The sequence below is a fragment of the Exophiala aquamarina genome (assembly GCF_000709125.1).
Source record: "Exophiala aquamarina CBS 119918 chromosome Unknown aczIA-supercont1.14, whole genome shotgun sequence".
In the NCBI taxonomy this organism is placed as follows: Eukaryota; Fungi; Ascomycota; class Eurotiomycetes; order Chaetothyriales; family Herpotrichiellaceae; genus Exophiala; species Exophiala aquamarina.
In genome coordinates, this window is record NW_013550574.1 from 341,501 (window position 1) to 363,088 (window position 21,588).

General features: G+C 50.6%; 7 protein-coding genes across 7 annotated transcripts; 1 reads left to right on the forward strand and 6 right to left on the reverse strand.

The window, feature by feature from the left end:
* Positions 1-3,113: 3,113 nt before the first annotated feature.
* A1O9_10671 (uncharacterized protein) lies at positions 3,114-3,739 on the reverse strand (the record flags this gene model as incomplete). Its single annotated transcript, XM_013400359.1, has 2 exons — positions 3,114-3,636; positions 3,687-3,739. 2 exons carry the CDS (start codon positions 3,737-3,739, stop codon positions 3,114-3,116), a joined length of 576 nt encoding a protein of 191 aa, XP_013255813.1.
* Positions 3,740-6,712: 2,973 nt separating this feature from the next.
* On the reverse strand, positions 6,713-7,520 carry A1O9_10672 (uncharacterized protein; the record flags this gene model as incomplete). The annotated part of the gene is made up of 2 exons (XM_013400360.1): positions 6,713-7,198; positions 7,254-7,520. The coding sequence occupies 2 exons, from the start codon at positions 7,518-7,520 to the stop codon at positions 6,713-6,715; spliced, it is 753 nt and encodes a 250-aa protein (XP_013255814.1).
* A 2,665-nt stretch (positions 7,521-10,185) lies between these two features.
* A1O9_10673 (homeobox protein cut-like) lies at positions 10,186-12,504 on the reverse strand (the record flags this gene model as incomplete). The annotated part of the gene is made up of 3 exons (XM_013400361.1): positions 10,186-12,095; positions 12,150-12,317; positions 12,369-12,504. 3 exons carry the CDS (start codon positions 12,502-12,504, stop codon positions 10,186-10,188), a joined length of 2,214 nt encoding a protein of 737 aa, XP_013255815.1.
* A 1,024-nt stretch (positions 12,505-13,528) lies between these two features.
* On the reverse strand, positions 13,529-15,093 carry A1O9_10674 (uncharacterized protein; the record flags this gene model as incomplete). Its single annotated transcript, XM_013400362.1, has 3 exons — positions 13,529-14,425; positions 14,482-14,540; positions 15,003-15,093. The coding sequence occupies 3 exons, from the start codon at positions 15,091-15,093 to the stop codon at positions 13,529-13,531; spliced, it is 1,047 nt and encodes a 348-aa protein (XP_013255816.1).
* A 2,025-nt stretch (positions 15,094-17,118) lies between these two features.
* A1O9_10675 (uncharacterized protein) lies at positions 17,119-18,654 on the forward strand (the record flags this gene model as incomplete). Its single annotated transcript, XM_013400363.1, has 3 exons — positions 17,119-17,398; positions 17,443-18,223; positions 18,273-18,654. 3 exons carry the CDS (start codon positions 17,119-17,121, stop codon positions 18,652-18,654), a joined length of 1,443 nt encoding a protein of 480 aa, XP_013255817.1.
* Positions 18,655-19,152: 498 nt separating this feature from the next.
* Positions 19,153-19,746, reverse strand: A1O9_10676 (uncharacterized protein; the record flags this gene model as incomplete). Its single annotated transcript, XM_013400364.1, has 4 exons — positions 19,153-19,345; positions 19,412-19,479; positions 19,541-19,669; positions 19,693-19,746. 4 exons carry the CDS (start codon positions 19,744-19,746, stop codon positions 19,153-19,155), a joined length of 444 nt encoding a protein of 147 aa, XP_013255818.1.
* A 759-nt stretch (positions 19,747-20,505) lies between these two features.
* A1O9_10677 (uncharacterized protein) lies at positions 20,506-21,534 on the reverse strand (the record flags this gene model as incomplete). The annotated part of the gene is made up of 3 exons (XM_013400365.1): positions 20,506-20,701; positions 20,756-21,221; positions 21,270-21,534. 3 exons carry the CDS (start codon positions 21,532-21,534, stop codon positions 20,506-20,508), a joined length of 927 nt encoding a protein of 308 aa, XP_013255819.1.
* Between the last annotated feature and the right edge of the window lie 54 nt (positions 21,535-21,588).

Consider the following 21,588-nt stretch of genomic DNA (forward strand, 5'->3'; position numbering starts at 1 on the left):
GTATGGGCTGAGATTCTTCGCGCAAAGAGAAGGGGTGTAAAATGGAGAGGCGGGGACAGGGAAGGTTGTCCTTATCAGAGCAAGGCTGCGTTCTCATTCGACAAGCCGCAGTTGATATCGGCCATCTCCTACAAGGCAGTCTGTACCGCTGACCAATTTATTCCTCGAACTCTACTTTTCTTAAGCTGCGTCGTTCCGGGTTCTTATCAGAGCCAATTGCGCATCCCCGGGGGCTTATCACATTCCATAGCACATGCAAGCCTCTTATTGTTTGCTTTTTGAGTCTTGAGGCTCCGCAGTGGTGTCTTGTTATTTCCAAGGCTACACACCCACCCCACTACCTGATCCTGTGACAAGTACCTGCTACAACCGCGTAAACGCAGATCGACCCAAATGCTCGACAGGGCTTGAATGATTAAGGCTTCATTATCCTTAACACCCATGTAGACGGTATAGCCAGTTCTCTTACAAAACATTTGCCGTTATAAGTGCAAACGCATCAGATAAGGAAGATTACACAGACCCAGACTCTTCCTTTTCCATTGTCTGGACAGAGATAACTGTCGCAGCAGCTATCTCAGCCTCGAACCTAAGATCAACATGTTCGCTCTTCTGATAGGTGCATCTATCTGTATGCCTGCGGTGCAGTCGCCTAGCAGCAGCCTAAGGGTGAGATACGATCTTTGTGGCTGATTTTCAACGAACAAGCCTAGTACATGCTCGCTTCTAGGCTTGTTGAAATACTGTTGTCAGGGTCTGAACTCATGTGGTTCATGCTTGTCCTTTCGGTGTTCGCCAATTATTATGCACCCCGACCAAATTGGGCCAAGGCCAGCAAAAGAAAAGAAACACAAGTAAAATAGCAAGGGGCGTTGTCAACCTCGGACTGGGTCCTGGCTAACAGCCTGAGGTACGGAGTACTGATACTGAGTACTGAGCTTCGGCCAGAATGGTGGGTTGAGTTTTGAAAACCATGCCCTCAGACGGCACGCTCCTAAAAATCCCTTTCTCGTTCTCTTATCGCGGCATCAAGCCGCGACTTCAAGCAGGCTTCACCGTCCTTCAACCTCTCGCTGATATTGAAATAGCTGCATTGGTCACGCGGCAAATTGCATGAGATATACGATGACACTTCGAAGAAGCAATTGAATAAGAAGGGCACCTGAAGCACTGGCAATGAAAGCACGGTTAGGATTGGATAGTTCCCCTTTCTTCAAGTTCTGCATAATTGTAGCCTGTCAAAACTGATCAGATACCGTTCAGCCTTTTCCGAGGGGGGCAGAGGCTTCAGCAGCCTCCACTCGCAATCAGTCCCCTGAGCTAACAGCAGCGGTGAAGCAGTTTAGTGCGGAAGCCTTTGTTGACTTTGGTACCTGATGAGGCGTGGAAAGATCGGGAAAAGACGGGGACAGAGCGATGCCGGGATGTAAAGGTGTGGGGGCCAGAGGCTTAGATCATCCGAGGCTGAAGCGCACAGAATGGAATGTGTACCTCCTGTTAGAGAAATTGGTGCAGAGGGAACTGATGGAGTTGTCTTGCCAATATGTTGCTACCTTTAACTTACACTATGCCGTCGTGTCCACAATCGGAAGCATCGCCTGTACCTTGCAACTTTCTTCTATCTAAGCGAGTGGGCACGGGGTCTGTGAGTGCTGAGTATGTCCACGAGGCTCTGCCCCTCGTACAAGGAGAGACAAACCTACGGAACTCACTTTTGAAGTGGTGGATGACTGGCCTTTCTCAATAGAAAGCAGTCCCAGTTTGAGATTCAACAATAGATCAAGGCAATACATCGAGTAATCTTGCCCGAGCACTCTTTCCAGCGGTTCAGACACTGTTAATTATTCTCTGGTCGCTCCATCCTGGCTAGGGTCAGCAACAGAAACCTGTAGGCAGTTGCAACTAAATACTCCGCAAAACGCAGTGCACTTCGATCTCTTGAACTTATCAGGACCGTAATTGGAGATTCTTGTTTTGCTGCGAAGGTGAAGTTACTTTCAGTGTCGTTGGAGGCTGTTGGGCCACGTACCATGCCCCGACACACAGTCCGCATTTACAATTCGGACATCATGCTTGCGTCCAATTCACGCGTCACGCACCGAACTATATAGAAACCCGTGTACTATATCAAGTACTTGGAAACCTTGCCCTCCCTAAATTTCCAGCCTTTAGTTCGATGCTAGGCATCATGCTACAACTTTACTGTTATGCCATCAAGCTCATGGCAAGGGGAGTCAGATAGACGTGGTCCACTCTGCCATGGCTGGAGGAGCTTTGCTGCCCTGCCCCGTCTCGCCGGGTACTACGAGGTTCACAAACAGGCAATTACGAGTAGTGACCACCAGGATTCTATCTCGGAGAGCTCAGGAAGCCTGGCGGGGAGAAGCCAACTGTCCTCACTGCACAGCATCTAGGTGACAAGATACAACACCGAGTTATTTTCATGATACGCTAGATGATCTTTGATGACGACTGTCTGACCTGACTAGACAAACGGGAGACAAACCCTACCCGCTGGTCTTTGCCTTGGAAATGCTCAGATCCAATTCATCTGGCCTACTCATGTGACTACCTTCCCAGCAAATATTAGTGTCCTTTCACTTCCACGTTGTCTATTAATTGATGTTTCCAACGAATCTCACGTCCATCTGGTGTGATTACACCAGTTTTCACCATTGGTTCTCTTTTTCAGCTCCACCTGGGCATCCAAACCCAGTCTCCAGCTCACACCTAACAACCGATAGCCGATGAGCATTTCCCTTCCTCCACTGAATCCTTTGGTCGATGGCTTCGAGACCTGGTCTTCCGTGGGGCTGAGCCTGAGTATCTTCGTTGGTTTGGAGCAGCTTTGCTTGATATTGGCTCGAGGTTCATGTGTAGTGAGGTTAGTTGAGGTGTTGTATCTGGGTGAATGGAACGCGTTTCATTGAGTGTTAGGTCGACGTCCACGATGTTGTTGTGAATATCCGGGAATGTAGGTGATGAAGGGAGTTGTTTGGACAAGCTTCGTTCTACACGGCGTCAGTCTCCGGTATATATTGGCTTGATATCAAGGTTTGTGCGACTAACTATCAAGTTGTGCCCCCTCCGAGGCCCCCTGATGAGCAACTAGGTTACTTCCACATTGGGTCCTCTTCCATATATGTCGGCTTGATATTGAGGAATGGGTGGCCGAAAGTTGAATTGCCACTCTTCAATAGAGGGGTGACAACCTCCTTCTGAACGATCATTGGTGTTGGTCGGGTTGGTGACAGGGGTGGAGAGTTGTGTGGAGAAGAGGAGGAGGAAGAGCTGAAGGAGGAAGATCGAGAAAGGGGTTGAGAATGTTGAAAGATTGCCAGGACCTTCTCAAATGCAGCAAGGGCGAACATGTGCTGCTTGTCGCAGCTTCCTCGAACTTTGTGGACATTGTTGAGAAGTCTCCGGTTGTCGATAGCCGCGTTGAGGTCGTCCAAGATGTTGGCCGGCATCTGAACGCCCTGTGCAACGAGGTCTTTGGCTAGACCTTGGAGCTCTGAGACCTTTGATCTGGTCTCCCAGCCGGCTTGTCGTTCCAGCCATCTTTGGACATTGTTGCTCGTCCGCTTCGAAGTGCCGTAGCACTTGTTGTAATCCGGGTCTGAGTTGTTTCCAAGGCTATCATTTATTAGTCAACGAGCTTGATTGACGACGGGGACAGCGCTTACTATCCGGATCTTGCCCTTGGATGTTGATATAGGGCAGTACTTGGTACTGCCATCTTGACGGGGACCGCCTGCAACCTAAACAGAGTTAGTGCATGGTCACTGATATGTGGGATGGTCACAAGAGCCTACCGTCAGCATTGTATCCAATATCTGGGAGGACGTATCAATACTGTGGTCAGTGATATTGTTGTCCAATAATATGTGGTCGAGTATATTGTCGATATTGTCGTCAGATATGTTGTTGTCGGGAAGGAGGTCAAGTTCAAGCAAGCAAAGCGTACGCCTGGGATGCAAGAATATGATTCTGAGGAGTCAGAACAATAGATGTTGGGGGAAATCGCCCATATTTATGAGAAAAACCAGCCGGAAAACGGATGCCCCTTTCATGCCTTCTGCCAGGGCCGTCGACCACCAAAACTCTGACAAAAGTTGAAAATGGAGGAAAGGGGACAACAACAATCTACTCTGCTCGGAGCGCAAAGTGTCTACCAAACACTCTCTCGACAAGAACCAATGGAAGACGCTGCCACTTCCTCGATCTCAGCCAGTTCTAGCAGGCTGGACACCGATCATAGTGCCTCGATGAGGCCGCATTCAATCATCGGAAGACCCGCGTTTGACTATGGGAGAGTGGGCATTCGAAGTCAAATATCCGACCCGCCACGAGAAACATACCCTGCTATATTGGAGAAATCCCTAACCTCAATTTGTTGACTGTTGCCAAAGCTTCCAAATAACACGAAGGGCCTATGGATCTATCCAGAGAAAACTATCACCAGCTCCAGAACCTTATCAGCGAAGGCAAGTGCTCACACAGCAAGGACGACACCTGGGCGCAAGTGTGATGTTTGGGTCTGTTCAGGGATGCACTCAGGAGTCTCTTTTTGCATGGAGGCATCTCCGGCCAACTCTCGCCCACTGCTGCTCCTAGCCGTCCACACCGTCAAATTGATGAATCCCCAGACGATGAGTTATTGTGGCTTTTGCATGAAGCATGGCACATATACGTATGAGAGCAATGCTTTCGTGCAATCGCAAAACCATTGGACGAGTTTGGCGAGAACCGGATCCTGTTTTCAGCCCGCATGAGGATGATCGGACAAGCCTTGGGGACACTCACAGAAGGATTTCCTTGAGGCTTTGACAGAAGCAACCTTGTGAGGCAACCGAAGGAACTTTTCCACTGTGAGGACTCTTAGTTTCTATGCGTTTCCTTCTCAGTCGCGTTATTTGGTCGAGGAGCAAATGGGTGGGTTACAGACTTCAATGCTCAGATTGGGTTTGAGTCACAACGCATCGTCAAGGTCAACCTACCGCTTTACGTGATCCGACCTCACCGGCCCACTCATCCACCAGGAACTCGTGGTCGTGCCCTTGATGTTGTACCAGTCCAAGATCAAAGGAGGCAAGGCGCGAGCATCGTTCGAAGTATGAAAGAGAAGTTGCTGCCAATGAAAGTGACCCACTTTAAGCAGTGCAGAACTCAATCTCAGAATCGTTGAGATGCGTTGGATGTTTTGTCGATGCTGATCGATACCCTCCCCACTAGGAACCAAGGTACTGGGTATACAGCCCGATCTGGCCTAGACCGATCGCCAAGATCGCCCACTAACCACAAAGAGAAACACTCGTCTCATTGGGTATCCTGGTAGGTGCCATTGCCTACCGTTCGAGTTTTGGGTGGGGATCAAGTAGAGAGAGACGTTGAGTGGAAGCTACTATACATCAGCTGTTCTGTTCTTGACCCAGACAAGGATACCGCTGACAGCATAAGCACGACCGGCTCGCAGGAAAATATCGGCCTTTGGGGAACAAGGACATTGAGCGCCTCGGAGAGCACCAAGTTGCGGACTATAAGTAACCTGGTGGAAGCTTCCATACCCAAACAATACGCGGTGCCTCGCCAGATATCGCCTCCCCACTTATTATACAATTGTCTATCCTGGATGAATGCCCCATTGAGAACTCTGTCGTGGCGATGAGTCAACAACCTGGGCTGAACGCCTCTCAAGGAATCATGGTACAGTAGAAGCCGATCAATGCTGGCCGGAAGAAGTGATCGTCCAGACATCTTCTTCCCGTTGATGACCCGTTGCAATTCTCCATCTCTCCATCAGTACAGGTGATGCCCGCGCCGGATACCAATTCTTGCGTTGCGGAATTGTCGTAAGCACACGAGAGACGAGGAAACCATACATAGGCCTGACCTGCGCGTAAGTCATGTGACTTAGTTAACCCCCTATAGCCTAGAGAAATGCAGAAAGTGGACTCTAGTCACGGATTAAGTTAGTTCGATTTGGTCAGATTCTCGCTCGCTTGAACCCGCGAATTCCCTGCCAGGATGGGACCTCGGGGCCGCTACGCACTGCACCGCACTCCTTAGGGGGCGCGTGCGTTGCAGGGGTACTCAGGAAACTGTTTTTTCAAGTGACACTGCACTGCATTACGCTTCGAGCGGTGATGTGTGCTACCCCAAAACCAATATCTCGAGACTGTGTGACTGTGCCTTACCGGCCTGTCACATTTTCTCCAGGCAGCCCATAACAATGCAGCATCAGTTGAGGAACAGAAAGGATCAGGCTTTCATGGAGCGAACGGATCATTTGGGGCCAAAAATTGGGTGTCTTTTGAGACTTGAGCTCTATGTACTCTTCTGGTAGGTAGTTGGGTAGGATGAGGTGCTATTCTCTTATTCTCTTCCTGTTTCCCTGCTCCTCTCTCGGATGGCCCTGGCATCCCTTATATTTGATCGTAATAATAAAAAAAGAATGATAAAGTTCGAGGTGGGGGAAGAACGCCGCAACAAGGGCATGGCAGGAAGGCTATCCTTCTGTTGCCGAATAATAACAATAATGACCTTCGACCTGGGCTCGATGGTCTCTTTGGCCTATCCCAACGCCAGAAACCGCCGAACAAAAACAGTGACCCTCACCCCGTGAACTGAATTAGCCATGCAACTAGCATCTAAACATCGAGCATTTCTTCCTCATCCGTATCACATCCACAGCGCGTGGGCAGCGATTGATTTACTTGTAGAACCAGTAGACGGCAGCATAGTCGACGGTGAAGGAGGCTGGCTGGTCCTTGCAGGTAGCGGGAGGCGAACCACCGGCAGTGTTTACTCTGTAGACAGCCTTGATGTCGCCCTCCGTGCTTGAGCGGGAAGTCAGATATAGCCAAGGGACAACGCCATTTTCGTTCTTGATGGAGGTAGCGGGGGCAACGGACTCGTTGACCTTCTGTGTGAAGACCCGGCCCAGCGCTGGAGAGTTGGGAGCATCGAAGGCAAAGACAGGGGTGGTGCCGTTGGAGAAGAAGTGATGAGTTGATAGTTCCAGGTTGGTGGGCTCTAGAGGAGCCAGTGGATCCTCGGGGAGTGGGCGTTCATAGGCGATGTTAGTTGCCATTCCGACTAGGTCGGGGAAGTCTGCGGCGAGGCATGAGGCGTTGTAGAACCGTGCAACGGCACCGGCGGCGGCTGGTGTGGCGGTGGTGTTGGCACATGTATAGTTCTATGAGTGCCTTGTGAGTACGATGGCAAGTCAATGGGAGAAGAATTCAACTCACCTGGGTACCTCGGCCGATGGCAACGTGCTCGAGGACATAGCTGTCGAGGATGGGTAGAGGTGTGGGTGCCACTGGTAGTGCGGCTTTGGAGAGATCACAGGTGGGTGGTCGACCACCATTCCGCCTGGCTTCCTGGATATGCTTGTAGACAATGTCAAAGTAGCCGGCCATTGCTGGTGTCCATTCGGTGGTGCCGTGAGATGTTGGTGGTGCCGGTAGTGCCATTATTGTTGCTGCCAGAGCGGAAAATACAGTGAGGTACTTCATTCTGATGGTGATGGTGAAGTACGGCTCCGCGATAACGAAGATGCCAAATTATTTGTAGTAAAGAAGGAAAGGTCTGGCCGGCAGAGCAGATGCTTTTTCTTTTTTTTTTGAACTGTAAGAGAATGTACAGATATTATGCAAACTGTCAAGTGAAAGCCCAGCGAGAGGGGGCAGTGAGGGTATTATGAATATGAGCGGTAATGAATGACCTTGAGCGACCGTTTGGGAGACCAGCCGCCGACATATAAGTAAATTGTCGGGTTGACTGATATGGCGAGCGCGGATAGGATGATTTCCAACCTGCCAGGCATGTATTCCAGGATGGAGGTGTTTCTATCTTAGGCATCCCAGTGTGTGTCATTGGCCACCTTGATGGAGGGTGGAGGCTTGCAGGTGGCAGGGAGGGCGACACGAGGCGGCAAGGGAGATTCAACCAATGTTGGCCGTCTTCTACCAGGATTCAAGGTGAGAATAGAAGGACATTGGCGCGCACGGCACCAGCCCTAGGACAGCTCTTTGCCCAAATCCATCTAGGCTGACGCCTTCACCAGCGGGGCAATGTCAACGAGGACAGTCGTCAGCAGGGGTCATCCAGGTAGTCCAAGTCTACCATCCTGCATGTGCGGGTAGCTGCTTAGATGCTGACTGGTTTCCTATCGGCTTCCTTCAGACTGCTTCGGGTGCTGGGTGGCTGTTTCATAGCCGCCCAGTTGCCGCCCACTGTCCATCCACAGGCTGCGAAATATATCTGCTAATGCATGACGTGCAGATACAAGCCGATCCTGGAATGAATGATTTCTTGAAGGAGCAGAGATGGTCTCATTTGCTTGAATGGACTCTCGTATAGGGCACATCCTGGACCCTCTTTGACTCTGGGTGTTCGTTTCAGAAGTTGACCGGAGAACCAAGTGACCCACATGAATGGAAGTCCTCGTCTTCAGTGGCCGTCTGTATAATTTGCGGAGAGGAAGAGGTCCCCATCGCAGCGCTTATTAAAGATCTTTATACGGAAACATTACCGTCAATGTCCAGTGCTTGGATAGCATGTGCTGGGCTTCCAAAAAGTAATCAATAATAGTAGGCGTGGCGAAATTGATAATTGACAAATTCCCATCGAAAAAGTCAGCTTCGGCTTTCCAGTAATTAATATGACTTTCGTTCTCGTGTCTGAATGTGGTAAAGGCCGGTCCCAATTCCCCTTTGTAGGATCGTGCGTATGGGATGCCTGATCATCTCGTCTCTCTGGCTCCTGAGTCTTGGTTCTTGACTATACGGAGCAGAAAAGGGAACTCCCTCGCGTGTGTCCCAGACTGTTTAGGCGATCCACCACCAACCCTTCTCCGAGTCTGTGGTCGGCAGTGAGCGAGGCGCTGTTTTCTGACTGTGCTCAGTCTCGAGTAATCCCTCCCCGGTCATCGTATGGGCATTATTCCAGACGATGACGAAGCCGGGTCCAGGGTCGATGAGAGTCAGAATAACAGGGCTGAAGTGGTCGGACTTCCGTACTCCGTAATCATGCGAGATACCTATTTGTGCTGGCTGTGGTACGGAGGTACGGAGTACGGAGTATTGCAGCCCAACCAGGGATGAGGCACTTCGGCGAAGGGGTGGACGCCAGCCCAGGCTACGGGTACCGCCTGCAGAACATCCCGGGTGCCCCTCCAGGCGTGTCCTCCTCCCCAGGCGCTCCGGTGGCGGCGTCACCCGGTAACAGCCACGCCTATAACCCCAAACAAGCGCCCCAAACACATCACCGCCCTGCCGCATAATAGGCACCACCTTTAACAGCCACGCCCACCCGAATATCAACTGCAACTATCATTGCCATCAACACCCCACCTTGCCTGTATCTTGTGCTTGGAGGTGATGGACCATATGCGCCTCCTTGGGAAGCGACCCATCCTCGCTTGCGAACGTGTTCTCGTCGTCCAGGATTGACATCCGGAGTACATGCGTGTCGAAAAAGTGTGCAATGCTTGCCCAGGAATACGGGACACCTGATCCAGGACGTCGCTAGGTAACCCAAGCGATCTTGATACCCCGGCCCAAGCCAAAAGACTGCGGTGTCTCGGTTCAACTCTGAAACAAGCCGCGATATGCGCGCTGAACAACGCGTTCGTCTTCAGAGACACTAATCCAACATTCGTAAGCACATGACCTGGTACATACGGAGTACTCTGAACCAAGTGTCCCGGGGGGATCTTTGATCCAGCGATTCTCCTGTCGCCCCCCTCGCTTGTTGAATGCAGGGAATCTATCCCATTGACTGAAGGGCTGCTCGGCTGCTAGCTATCTCGCCAAACCCTATCAAGCGGGGAGGAATTGCTATTCTCCTGACTCAAATTACTATCATGGTGCGACAAGGCTTGCATATCGCATATGATGTTCTGTGGGGTTTGTGACGCCGACGGGTGCGAAGGAGTTAGCTCAAGGCCTGACTCTCGTCTTTGTATACCGACGAAAGCGGAGGCCCGGGGCAAACGTTAACACTACTCGTCTACACGGATTTGTCCCCAGAGAAACGAAAGGAGCGCGGCTTGCGTTCCCATACTATATGGCATGAGAGACACCGGCTCAACGTGAAACAAACGAGGTATAGTAGGAGGTTGTTATACAGCTATACTTACTAGTCTTGCGGATCTAAGATCATGTTGACATGCAAGCCCTATCCAAAATCTTCTTGGTGCCAGTCAGGACCATGCAGGTCAGGAGACTGAAGGCCTGAAACCCCTCCTCCAGCCACCATGGCAGCGGCCTCTCCCAGGTGAGTCACGTTGCGCTCAACATCCGATGTTCCCATCCAGTAGAGCATGAGGAATACCAAAAAATGAAGCATGAGACAGTAGCCCGCGAAAAGATTCCTAGAGGTTCGTGTTGCAAGGACGATTCTGGTCAATGAGAAGATGATACGCTCAGGTAGACTCATGCGCTTGTATGCCCGTGCTGATTCCCGACCCCGGAAAGCGGCAAAGGGCGAAATGTTGGCCTCGTATTGTGACTTCCATCTATTGGACGTGGAATCTTCGGAACTGGGGAGGACCGAGGTGTGCCCAGTACCGCCCGAGTAGGACGACGAGGACGTCGTGGTAGGCCCTCGACTGTATGCGGAAACATATCTCGTCTTCTCGTACAGGCTGAGGTTATCCTTCTGTAAGGAAGCAACCTCTTGTCGCAGAGATGTCACGCTTGCATATGTCTTGGAAAGCTCCTCTTCTAGCTGCTGATTTTTCTGCTTGAAACGATCTCGTTGGGCCTGGATCATGGGTAGTATACCTGAACCGCCTCCAACAGGCTCTCCCGCTCGTAACGACTCCAATGTCGTGGTTCGAGGCAGTGTTTCGTAACCTGAAATAATCGATGATGTAGGTGAGCCTCGACCGCGTCGCAGCGACCCTGTCGGATATCTCGAGGTATGGGTCCCGGCAACTGACATTCCCGACGAGGGCAGTGCATTGGCGGCTTCTTCCTGCACGTGCAACAAATCGTTCTCCAACGTTGATGCCAGTTTCTGAGACTTCTCCAGCTCGGCGTTGGTTCGAGACAGCTCTTCCTGGAGATCTGCTAGCTGTTGCTGAAGATCCTGATGCGAAACACGAAGCAGCGTGAGCTCGTTGCTTAGTTTCTTGTTGCGAGCGAGCAGGAGCTGTTCCAGAGACTGTTTAGCACCGCTAATCGCTGCGCCGTTGAGCGTTGCTTCGTCGCCGTCGTCGTCGTCGCCGATGGACAATTCGATGGATCGAAGGGTATCAAGTTCTCGCTTCACATCCTCGTAATCCGACCATTTCTGGATTTTGGCACGCAGCCCCTCATTCTCGCTCGAAAGCTGTGTCCGCTGTCTCTCCGCCTGTCGGAGTTTGTTGTCCTGCTCCCTCTTCTCAGATTCCCTCTCAAAACGGGCAGATTCAATTTTGCGCAGTAGTGAAGAGTTCTCCGACTGAAGCCTCAAGAAAGATGGTTCTTCTTCAATATCATGATGTGCGGAGCTCTGTGATGTGGCCCGGGCGAGTTCGACACTCAGTTGTTCATTTCGAGCCTCCATCTCGGCCAACCGCGCACTGGTTCTGTCCAGTTCGGAGCTCATCATCTCAAGTTCTGCAGCTGCGGCCTTGGAGGAAGCCAGCTCAGTGGAACCATCTTGCATCCGTTGTGACACATCATAATTCGCCTTCAACTCTTTGAGAAGTCGGTCCTGGTTTTCAACCTTCTCTTCGAAAGCCTTCTCCTTCGCAGACCAATTGTTTTGTTTCTCCTCCAAAACCTTCTCCCATTTGGCTTCAATTTCTCGCACACGGGAGCCAGTGCCAGCCTCCGCCTCTCGTCGTGATTTGCTCTCGTCTTGCAGTCGTTTCTCGGTCTCCTCTAATTGTGCCGTCAAGTTGCTGACTCTAGACAATAATTGCTCGTTTTCGGCCGTGAGTTTTGGAACGGTGTCTTCGGACGCAACTAGCGAATCGATCGAGGCTTCAAGAAGGGGGAAAGGGTCGGGTGCCTCAGACAGTGATTGATATAGTTGGAGGAAGGCTGAAGACGAGGACTTGCCGTGCCCTGTGATTAAATCGATATACGTCTGATATGCTGCCATTGATCAGTCTTTGCTGGAACGAAGAAAGTGTAGAGCCATAGACCGACATTTCAATAACGACTTGTATTCCGAGAGCTTTGCCGCATCTTCCAATTTCCTGAAATCCTTCGTCTTCTGGGCCACTTCCTTACGCTCTACGAGGGCGTCTCTCTGGTGAGCAACTAATTCTGAAGCGGTTGAGTCTAGCTGAGGCATCAATGAGGAGAGATCGATGTCTGAGAGTGTCAGCGTAGCACGTTATAGAGGATCAAACCGAGAACACGCACTTCGCCATGCTGATATTGCCTTCTGGAACTTGTTCCCGCTATGGTCTAGCGAAGTGGCCTCAGGAGGCTTGTTGACTTGGTTGTCTTGCTCTCCAACCGCTTGCGCGTTGGCCTCTGACAAAGCCAATGCGTCCATCAGATTGAATCACTCTACAAGCCTGCTTGAGGCAGTTTCCAGTAATGTTGAGCGTACATTGAGATGTTGAGACTGGAGGCAGTCCCAGCGACGAAGATGGGCCTGGTCAAAAGAACCGACCAAAGAATCCACCGTAGCGATGCAGGCGGAAAAATGATGTTCCATGTACAGCGCACGGGCGTCTGTGCTCCTCAGTACAAATCCAGGCTTCTAGCCATCAACAGCAATCCCACCGCTGGGTACTAAAGCATTCGGGGACTGGTCCACAGGCAGGAGATGGGACGCAATACAATGACCATGTTATGCAATGATATCTTTGGTATTTGACCAACATGACATTCTCCAAAGCCTCTAATTTTGGATCGAAGGATTCCCAAGTCCAGCAGTGACTGGCTCGCATCCAGTTGGAGGAGCATCAAGTGATTGAGCTTGATTATCATTCCTTGCTATGTGGATGGAAAACACTGTTCCCTAGCGATCCACCTCACCGTAGCAAGCCTTTCTTGGCTTAGTATACATACTTTCGTCGCGATGTGAACGAGGCTGCCAACATTATTGACCCAGGAAACCCTCAATGCACTCTCTGCTATCTAGTAGTAATCCATGAAATCAACAGATCAAAGCTACCAAAGAACATTCTGTGACAGCCAGCAAATTATTGATTACTACGCTGCGGAGTTGGTAAACATGAAACACACCTTTCAACTGGTAACTGCAGTCTGCCGCTCAGGGACTTTCAATTTAGAAAACCAAGATTGTCCTTTCTGCTGTACGGCTGGCAGATTGGATGACGGCTTCGAACATGCCGGGCTTCTGCCAGACCCTGCAGACCCACCGTGCTAGCATCGAAGGGGAGGTACCGTGTGTCGCAGCTCTGGCACCCCGTGTTGGAATGTGTTTTGCCTCTCTGATAGCTCGCGCTGAAATGCTTGCTGCATCTTCCAAACACCGAGCGTCCGCGACATATGCACGCGTTCGTCATGACCAAGGATATAGGTGCGGAAAGCACTTGCTGGGGAGGGAGTTAATCGGTGAGCTCTAAGAAAGTATCAAGATCATGGAAAGACATACCATCAAAACCACTGGCACCACCCCATATGTCCGCCTCACTGAGACCTCGAACGAATTGCTGCACTGCTGCGGAGTGTGAACTTCGTGTACCGGAATAAAGCTTGAAGCGGTCTTCAATTTCGGCAGGGAGCACATTCCTTTCTAGCAGTACTCCAAGGGCCACGGCATCCTCTAGAGCCATCGCTACCCGCTGACCACAGTAAGGTGGCATGGGATGTGCGGCGTCACCCACCAACACGAGTCGTTGGAAGTGGTAGTTGTTCAACGGGTCCATGTCCCAGATAGGTAGATCCTGCAATACACCGCTTTCGATGCTGTCCAACAAGGCGATGCATTCTTCCGGGAACCCATGTGCAAGCCGAAGCAATTTCATTTTGCTGGATGGCTCTCTCCAGTCCTTGCAAAGGCTCATGAACCCCTTGAGATCCTCGTAGAGAAAGTTTATGCAGATGCTCTCATGCTCGGATGCAGGCCAGATTAGAAGGGTCCTGTCGCCAAGGTTGTAACAGAATGCTTGTCCCAAGTTTTGCACGAATCTGGATAATGCAGGCTCGCTGAGGAGCTTTTCGCGCGGTATGACTGCTCTGAAAACCCCTCGCTCGATTCGGAACCGCTGTGCGTTGCCATGAAGGACGAAAGATCTGCATATTGAATGCACCCCGTCTGCGCCAATGACAACGTGGCCTCGGGCTTGCGAACCATCCGTGAAGAACAGTACGCCGTTTGCAGGATCGATTCGAATTACAGTCTTGGAAGTATAGAACTCTGCCTTTGGCCCCGGTGCATTGGGATCCTGCAATCTCTCTCGGAGTGCTTTCAGGAGATCTTGATAGGTCGTGTTATGCCAAACCTACTAGTAGTAGGGTTTGAGGTTCTGGATGTAAGAGGAAGAAATCATGTGCTTACCCAGCTGTCTTGATCGAGCTTGACGTCGAGATCGATGGTATGGTGACCCGTGGAGTCAACTTGAAACCTTGTAATCTCCAGCGTAATCAGTGGATAGGCTCTGAGACCACCAATGCAGTACAAACCTTTTTAACTTTGGTGGCACGTATATTGCTTAGATCAACACCGAGATTTCGCACCGCGCCAAGAGCGTTTGGAAATATTGTGATGCCTGCACCTTGCGTATCATCCAAAGCAGCTTGTTCGTAGATCTTTATCGCAAAGGGTCAGAGAATGTACGCCATCCAGCAAGCAAGCGATGAGCTAACCTTGACAAAATGGCCTTGAGCCTTCAGTGTGATGGCCGTCGAAATTCCACCGATGCTCCCACCTACCACTAACACCTGCAACCCAGTCTTTCGATCATTCGAATTCACTTTGATTGTCCGTGGCGTGCGCCTTTATCACACCTTGTCAAGCAGAAGCTGAACACAAGTCCGGGTTGGAGAGAAGGAAGGGGGAGTTAATATGGTGCGTGGAACGTGCATCCACCATGTTCGCAGCACCCAAGTCCCGGGGTCCAAGCACGGGCGAGGTTTGTAGATCCGAGGCACGTGTATTGTTTGATGCCATTACTTTGGAAACAGGCTAGGAGCATGTCACTGCCGTCCCAATGAGATCGTCAGCTCGGACGCTGCACAGACCTACGATCGGACTTGGTCAATCGCAGGGAACTTAGATCTCAGACTTATTGCTGCACGTGCTCAATGCTTGTATTGTGTTGTAAATCAACTTTGTCCTCAGCCCAAATGCATGGTGCTGAGTGTGAAATTCGAGAACTTGGGGGCGGCTAGTCTCGTGCTTTCTCTTGTTCGCGCCAAATCCCACACGCGAATGTCGGGTCTTGAAGACCAGTAAGGAGAAGCAGAAGATCAATCTAGTCTTGCAGGGAATCGTAGGAGCCTCGCGGAGGTGGTCTGTGATTGAATTAATGACGCTTTGATCCTTGTTATTTCCCAGTGCGGATGGTTGCCTGTGAAGGCTGATATACAATGTAGGCTCGGCATAACCCCGTCTCAACATGACCATTTTCCCGGGCTCGGGTCAGACCGCCTAGCTGGAGACAACACCATTCAGCTTTCGCAGCATTGTATCATATAAAGTTGGAGGATGCAAGAAACTTCGTTAGAGAACCATAGCGTGCAATAGTGGGAAATATGCAAGGGTAAAAATTACGTCAACGTTGAGATTCCTAGGTTGTAGTGGACGTAGTGGACGTATGATAAGTTCTCGCGGGCGGCTCCATCATACAGCAGCGCTGCGTCATGGCATCCTAGATTGTCATGGCAAAGTGGTTGTAACAGTCCGCTTATAGCATGGATCCGGGGTTGGACCTTTTAGGCCGAAACCTCGAGATCAAAGGTAGTGCTGTTAGGTAAGGAGATTGTAAACCCGTAGGCACCCAGGGTAAATGCCACAAGGAGAGGCCAGGACCGTGAGGGCCGAAGCCACAAGGAACACAGATGTTCCCCGCAAACCGATCTCAGTCCCTAGAAGCTTGAAGCGACGCTACACGCAAGCTGCAGTGGGAGCGGAGCAGGGACACGAGGGTCCTTGGACCAATGTTGATCTCCCGTATGTGGCGCTCTCTGTTGATGCAATGCAGCCTGTAATCGTTGAGTGGCCTTTGAGAGCACAACTTGAAAAGTTCACATGAGGATACATGATAATCCTTGGCAGATGTGAAGCTGATGAGGCCGAATCTGTTGCAGTACCGTAAGTTCTTGGGCCTGGTGTTGGTGCTGACGAAAATCACCAGCGCGACTTACACCTAGCCTTGCAACCAGGACCGATCACGCATACCATAAGTGTGCCTGAGCGCCTAGCTACCAGTAATTGGAGGAGCGCAGTGGTTCGTACCGAGCATGTCCATCTGAGCACGAAGCCATCAGTCTTATCATAGTCTCCACTAGATTGTAACACCCAGAGCCCACGAGAGATTTATCTCCCTGCCATGTGACAAGCACGAGATATGTGCGACGAAGCGAGCCAGGGTCCATCGAGCAAACCGATGGCAACCGCTGCATGTTTTGAACAAGACAGCATCCTCGTGGTACCACCGACGGACGCCCCTGGTCAAATATTGGTGACATCGTCTTATCTTTCACCAATCCTTCAGTGGGGAATCTGATGCATTTGGTGGTGGAAAGCACTGTAGCTCAGTCTTGTTGAGGGGTTCCAAGACCAGGAAACGACGTTAAAGCATCCATTGGCAAGCCTGCCATCGACGTTGTTGTAACGTTGGACCTCTAGGCGTCGTCACTCGCCAGCCTTGGCTTGAGGGCGGCTCGGCCTTGGGAGGTTTGGCGAAATCTTGGACAAAGTCATTTGTTTGTGCCGATGGTTGCGGATCTACAAAATGCATGCTTGGCGAATATTTGTATGCAGATTCCAGCGCTGGGCGTCACTCCACGATGGCGCCTCTCTTCAAGCTGTTATCTAGGGGGTCGATGAGAGCAGCCGAGTGGTGGTCTACAAATATCAGTCGCCCAAAACCCAGTCTTGGGAAATGTGTTCCCTTCCACCGCTTTGCCTCTGCTTCATCTCTCACACCCCCCCCCCATCATACTCTTTACCAAAGCCTGAGCACCAGTCATAATGGAAAAAGACCGATCGGAGGCACTTGAGGCGCAGCCCACAAATGCATCTTCGGAGCTTTCTGAGAGGGAGTCGAGCGAGAAAATCAAGCGACCATGGCACAAATCGCTCCAAGCAGAGGTGATGACGCCTGGGTCGGCATTGCAAATCGTGATCGCTGCCGCTATTGCTATCGGAATAGGGATGGCGGTTACGGCCACTGTCGACGAAGTGCCTGAAGCTGTCCCTGAAATCCTCGAGATTCCCGGTATGTTGTGGTTGAGAGCTTTGAGAGCGACTGGTAGGTTCAACTGTATCTCAAGCGAACCCCTCTAACTTTGGCAGTTCTACCGCTCATTGTCACTGCAATCATTCTCGCAGTCCAGACATTGAAGGACATGGCCAAAGATGGAGCGAAACTCGCTAAGTGGACTGTCGGCTACTATGTCTTGACCACCATGCTCGCCGTCGTCCATAGCATGATCCTAGTGGATCTTGTTTGGCGACGACTGATGGTTGAGGTCGGAAGTGACAGCCTTGCCGTAGAAGATGACGACCAGGACCTGATTGAAGAGAGAGCGGCAGTTGAACCTCATGATATTGTGGTGCAAGTCTTCCAGTCTTTCATCCCTTCCAATATCTTCGCGGCACTCGCAGAGGACCAGCTCCTGGGAGTGTTGATCACTGCTGTCGTTGCGGGCTGCTTGATTAAAGGCCCTGATTCTTCGCTTTTGCGGGCTGTGAGAGAGGTTGAGAGGATTATCACCATTGTCATCACGTTCCTCATCAAGTTGGCGCCAATTGGTGTATTTTTCCTCATCCTGTCGAACCTCATGACCCTAGAGATCTCGGACATCGGAAGAAACCTCGGCGTTCTGATTGGTGGGTCTATTGCAGGAATGGCCATTCATCTCTTCATCATGCTCCCTATCCTCTTCTTCGCCTTCACTAGATTGAATCCATATAAATACTGGATGAAAGGTTCGCCTGCCTGGATTACTGCTTGGGGAACTGCATCTTCCGCAGCGACACTGCCAGTCACGATCCGAATGGTGCGAGCTCGTGGCGTCCCTGAGACCATTGCCAAGTTCACTGTTCCGCTTGGGTGTTTGATTAATATGGACGGGTGAGTCTTGGTTCTCCGGCACGACAGCTTCACTTCTGACCTTGAACAGAACGGCCATATATTTCCCCATGGTGGTTGTCTTCCTTGCTACCACACAAGGAATTGCGCTGAACGCAGGAGAATATGTTATCATTGTCCTCCTGTCGACACTTTCATCCATTGCTACAACACCGATCCCTAGCTCGTCGCTCGTCTTAACTGTCATGATCGCAGGCGCAATCAATGTGCCCATTACCGGAATGTACGCCGTGGTAGTAGCCATTGACTGGTTCATCGATCGTTTCCGAACTCTCACAAATGTCAGCGGTGATCTTTTCGCCGCCCGCATCATGCAATCTATGACTGGAATCAAAGACAAAGACGCTTCAGACCTTGAGCCCCATGTTGTTTTAGATGAAGGTGTTGAAGAGCGCCGACTAAGTCGCCCCTGATTGCCGGCCAGAAACCAAGAGATTTTAATGATCCCCCGCTAATTTCCCGAATAACCCTTACATGTTTTGATTAAATGTCATATTCTGTTGTTAGCTAGTCAACACGACGAAAGAATACTCTAGCTATGAATATTAGCAATGAAGAGAATTGCAAACCTTCAAAGTGATATTGTTGATCATTAATTTATTTTCATCTGTAGGATTTGAATCCTGATTCGTACGTACTCGACACCCCATTTCCATTGTGTAGCTTCCTATCAGCGTGCCGCTGGTTTAGTTTCATAATTGGAGCCCGGGGCTAAGGAACCTGAAGAAACAGCCAAGCCGATCGGCTCCTTTGAGACAGCAGAAGCGATGAGAGGGCGTCATATTCTGGAGTAGCCGCTCGAAAGGTCGTTTCTATGGTCGAAATTTGCTGAGTGCATTGATACGAAACCATCTCAGTTGATGGTGTCGGAGCCCCAGATTGATCTCATCGTCACAAGCTGTGGCTTGATACTAGGCTTCAAGATTGATGCCTTTTCCGAATCTTGCGTACAAATGCGCTTTGAGACCATCTAGCTCCTCCTTCAGTCCACTCAATTCTTCTTCCAAAGTGGACACTTCGGTTTCGAGTTCAGTTGTCGCCGTCGACAGCAGGTCCTGCGCCTCAGGGAGAGGGAGATTCATGAACGAATCACCAATCTTGTATCTAAATGGGATATACTATTAGTGGCTACGGCGACATAAATACAACCTGATCTTGGCGAAAACTTACGGGACGAGCTCATCTTCATCGGCAAGTTCGAGTTCTGTGGAGAGCTCTTCCAGGTCTTCTTTATCTTTCTGCAAGAGGGTGTTAGTCGGCTCATCCACGACACCGGGTGGCGATTGCAAGTAGTCTTACTTGTTTTTGGGTGAGTTCCTCTTGTAGAATCTTACTTCGGTTGTGCAGCTTCGAGAAGGTGTTGATCTTGTCTTGGTCTTCTCGAGTGACTTCTGCGTCCCTCGATTCAGACTCCTCTTCTTTCGAAAGCTACAAGGCAATCATGTTAGCACCTTGTCGTGCATCTGATCATGAGACGGGGCCAAAATGAACTCAGAGACAGGCATTGAATGATTGAATTTCTCTGATTGAGCACATTTTACCCATTGTGAATGCGTATACTGGCCATAGGATGCATTTCCCAGTAGAGTGCACTTACAACTCTCCGTGACAGCATATTATCCGTTGAAACTAAAAGCAATTATAACACAGAGACAATAGCCTCGGCGGACGGTAGAGAGAGGGCCGGATGTCCTGATAATCTTGGCTGTGGTGGGTGAAGCTGTAGAGTTGCGTGACGAGGAGTAGATGGAATCGAGATAGACGCAATGAAGGTCAACTGCCTACGTGCTTTAGTTAGTACAGAAGACTCAGTGTGGCGATCTCGACGTTGGAGGAGAATTATATATTAGGGAAGTCGAGTTCCTTCTTTCCTGAGCCTCTGAAACTTGATGAGGATCCCGCCAGAATATCTCTTGGCAAGGCTGGCTGTCACATGCCAGCGCCGCTTTAAGATTAGAGACCATCACTATGCTATACCAAGTCCCTTCACGCGTTTGTCACGGCTGTAGCGTTTGAGAAACAAGGTAAGCTATCTACCTTGGTATTCAGTTGTGCACATAGTACAGTCCATCTCATGCTGGGTGTGAAGGAAAGCCCCAAACCGATCGCCGGCACGATTATGATTGTTATAAAACAATATGAGCCCGAGAAGCGCCCAGGTATAGCCTTGTACGACTGACCCTCGACATCCTGGGTGCCATGCTATGCCTCAATCCCTAGCTATTCTACAAGAAACCCATCAGATTAAAACGATCCGTCTCTGATCATACAGCGCTATAACCACCTCTCGAACCACCTCCGGATACAGTATCAACCACTTTCCTGGAGAGATCCTTGAAGAGATAAGGGAGGTCGCGAATGGTATCTCCGTGGGGCAATAGGTCCCAACCACGAGCGCCATATCGATTGTAGTTGAGCCATGACCCAAAGATGAGGTAGGCTGCGATGCCGAGGAATGCACTATCAATCAGTTAGTCTCCGGGCTGTGTCAAAGGGGATTTAGAACTCCCATACATCAGAATAAACCAGGTGAAGAAGCCCCAGCCGCCTTTCTTTTCCCCGTCGTCTTCAGTGAAGTCTTCGCATGCATACTTGGTCTTCCAGTTCAGGCGCAGCACCTGCAGGCGCTCTTTACCCTCCACATCACCATAGCTGACGTAGGTCAGGCTGGCGGTCGGAGGCTCCTCACCATCGTCTCCATCATCCCGCTTCTTCATCCGTTCATTGCCTGTTCTGTCTCGGTCGCACTCGAGTTGGACCACAGCCTGCTGTCTCTTTTTGCCATAGTTCCCTCCATGAAGTTCAATTTGAACACCCTCGCTATTAGAGTCCTGGGACTTTAGTCGAGTGTACTTGGGGTTGAGATTCTGGCCAGTGCTTGCGTCAAAGTTGCCAGCTATGGGCATGACATTTTCAACCTGCACGTGTTTCTTGTCTGGATCGTCTGCCGGGTTCCAGGATTCGATTATTCCGCATACTACTCATGATTAGCTGTCAACCGCGCTGTCTCTGTGAAGTGGAGCAATACCTCTTGTGCCACTAGGGCACTGATCAACATCTCGCACTCCCTCAATCTTCTTCAGCGGCTGACATAGATCGATCGTCCACGTCGTATTATATTCAGCAGGCGGTCTCGAGGAATCGAGGACAGACACTGAATGCCGACCCCCAAGCTTGGAGAAGTCAAACTTCTTGCCGTCTACTCGTACGTTGTCGCAGGATAAAGAGACGGCGCCGGAAAGCTGCGGTAGAAGAAGAGGAATTGATAGAAGAGGGATGATCGTAGACCTCATGATTTCAATGCTCAAAGCAGGTCGGGTTCCGAGTATCGCGTGCCAGTCTACGGA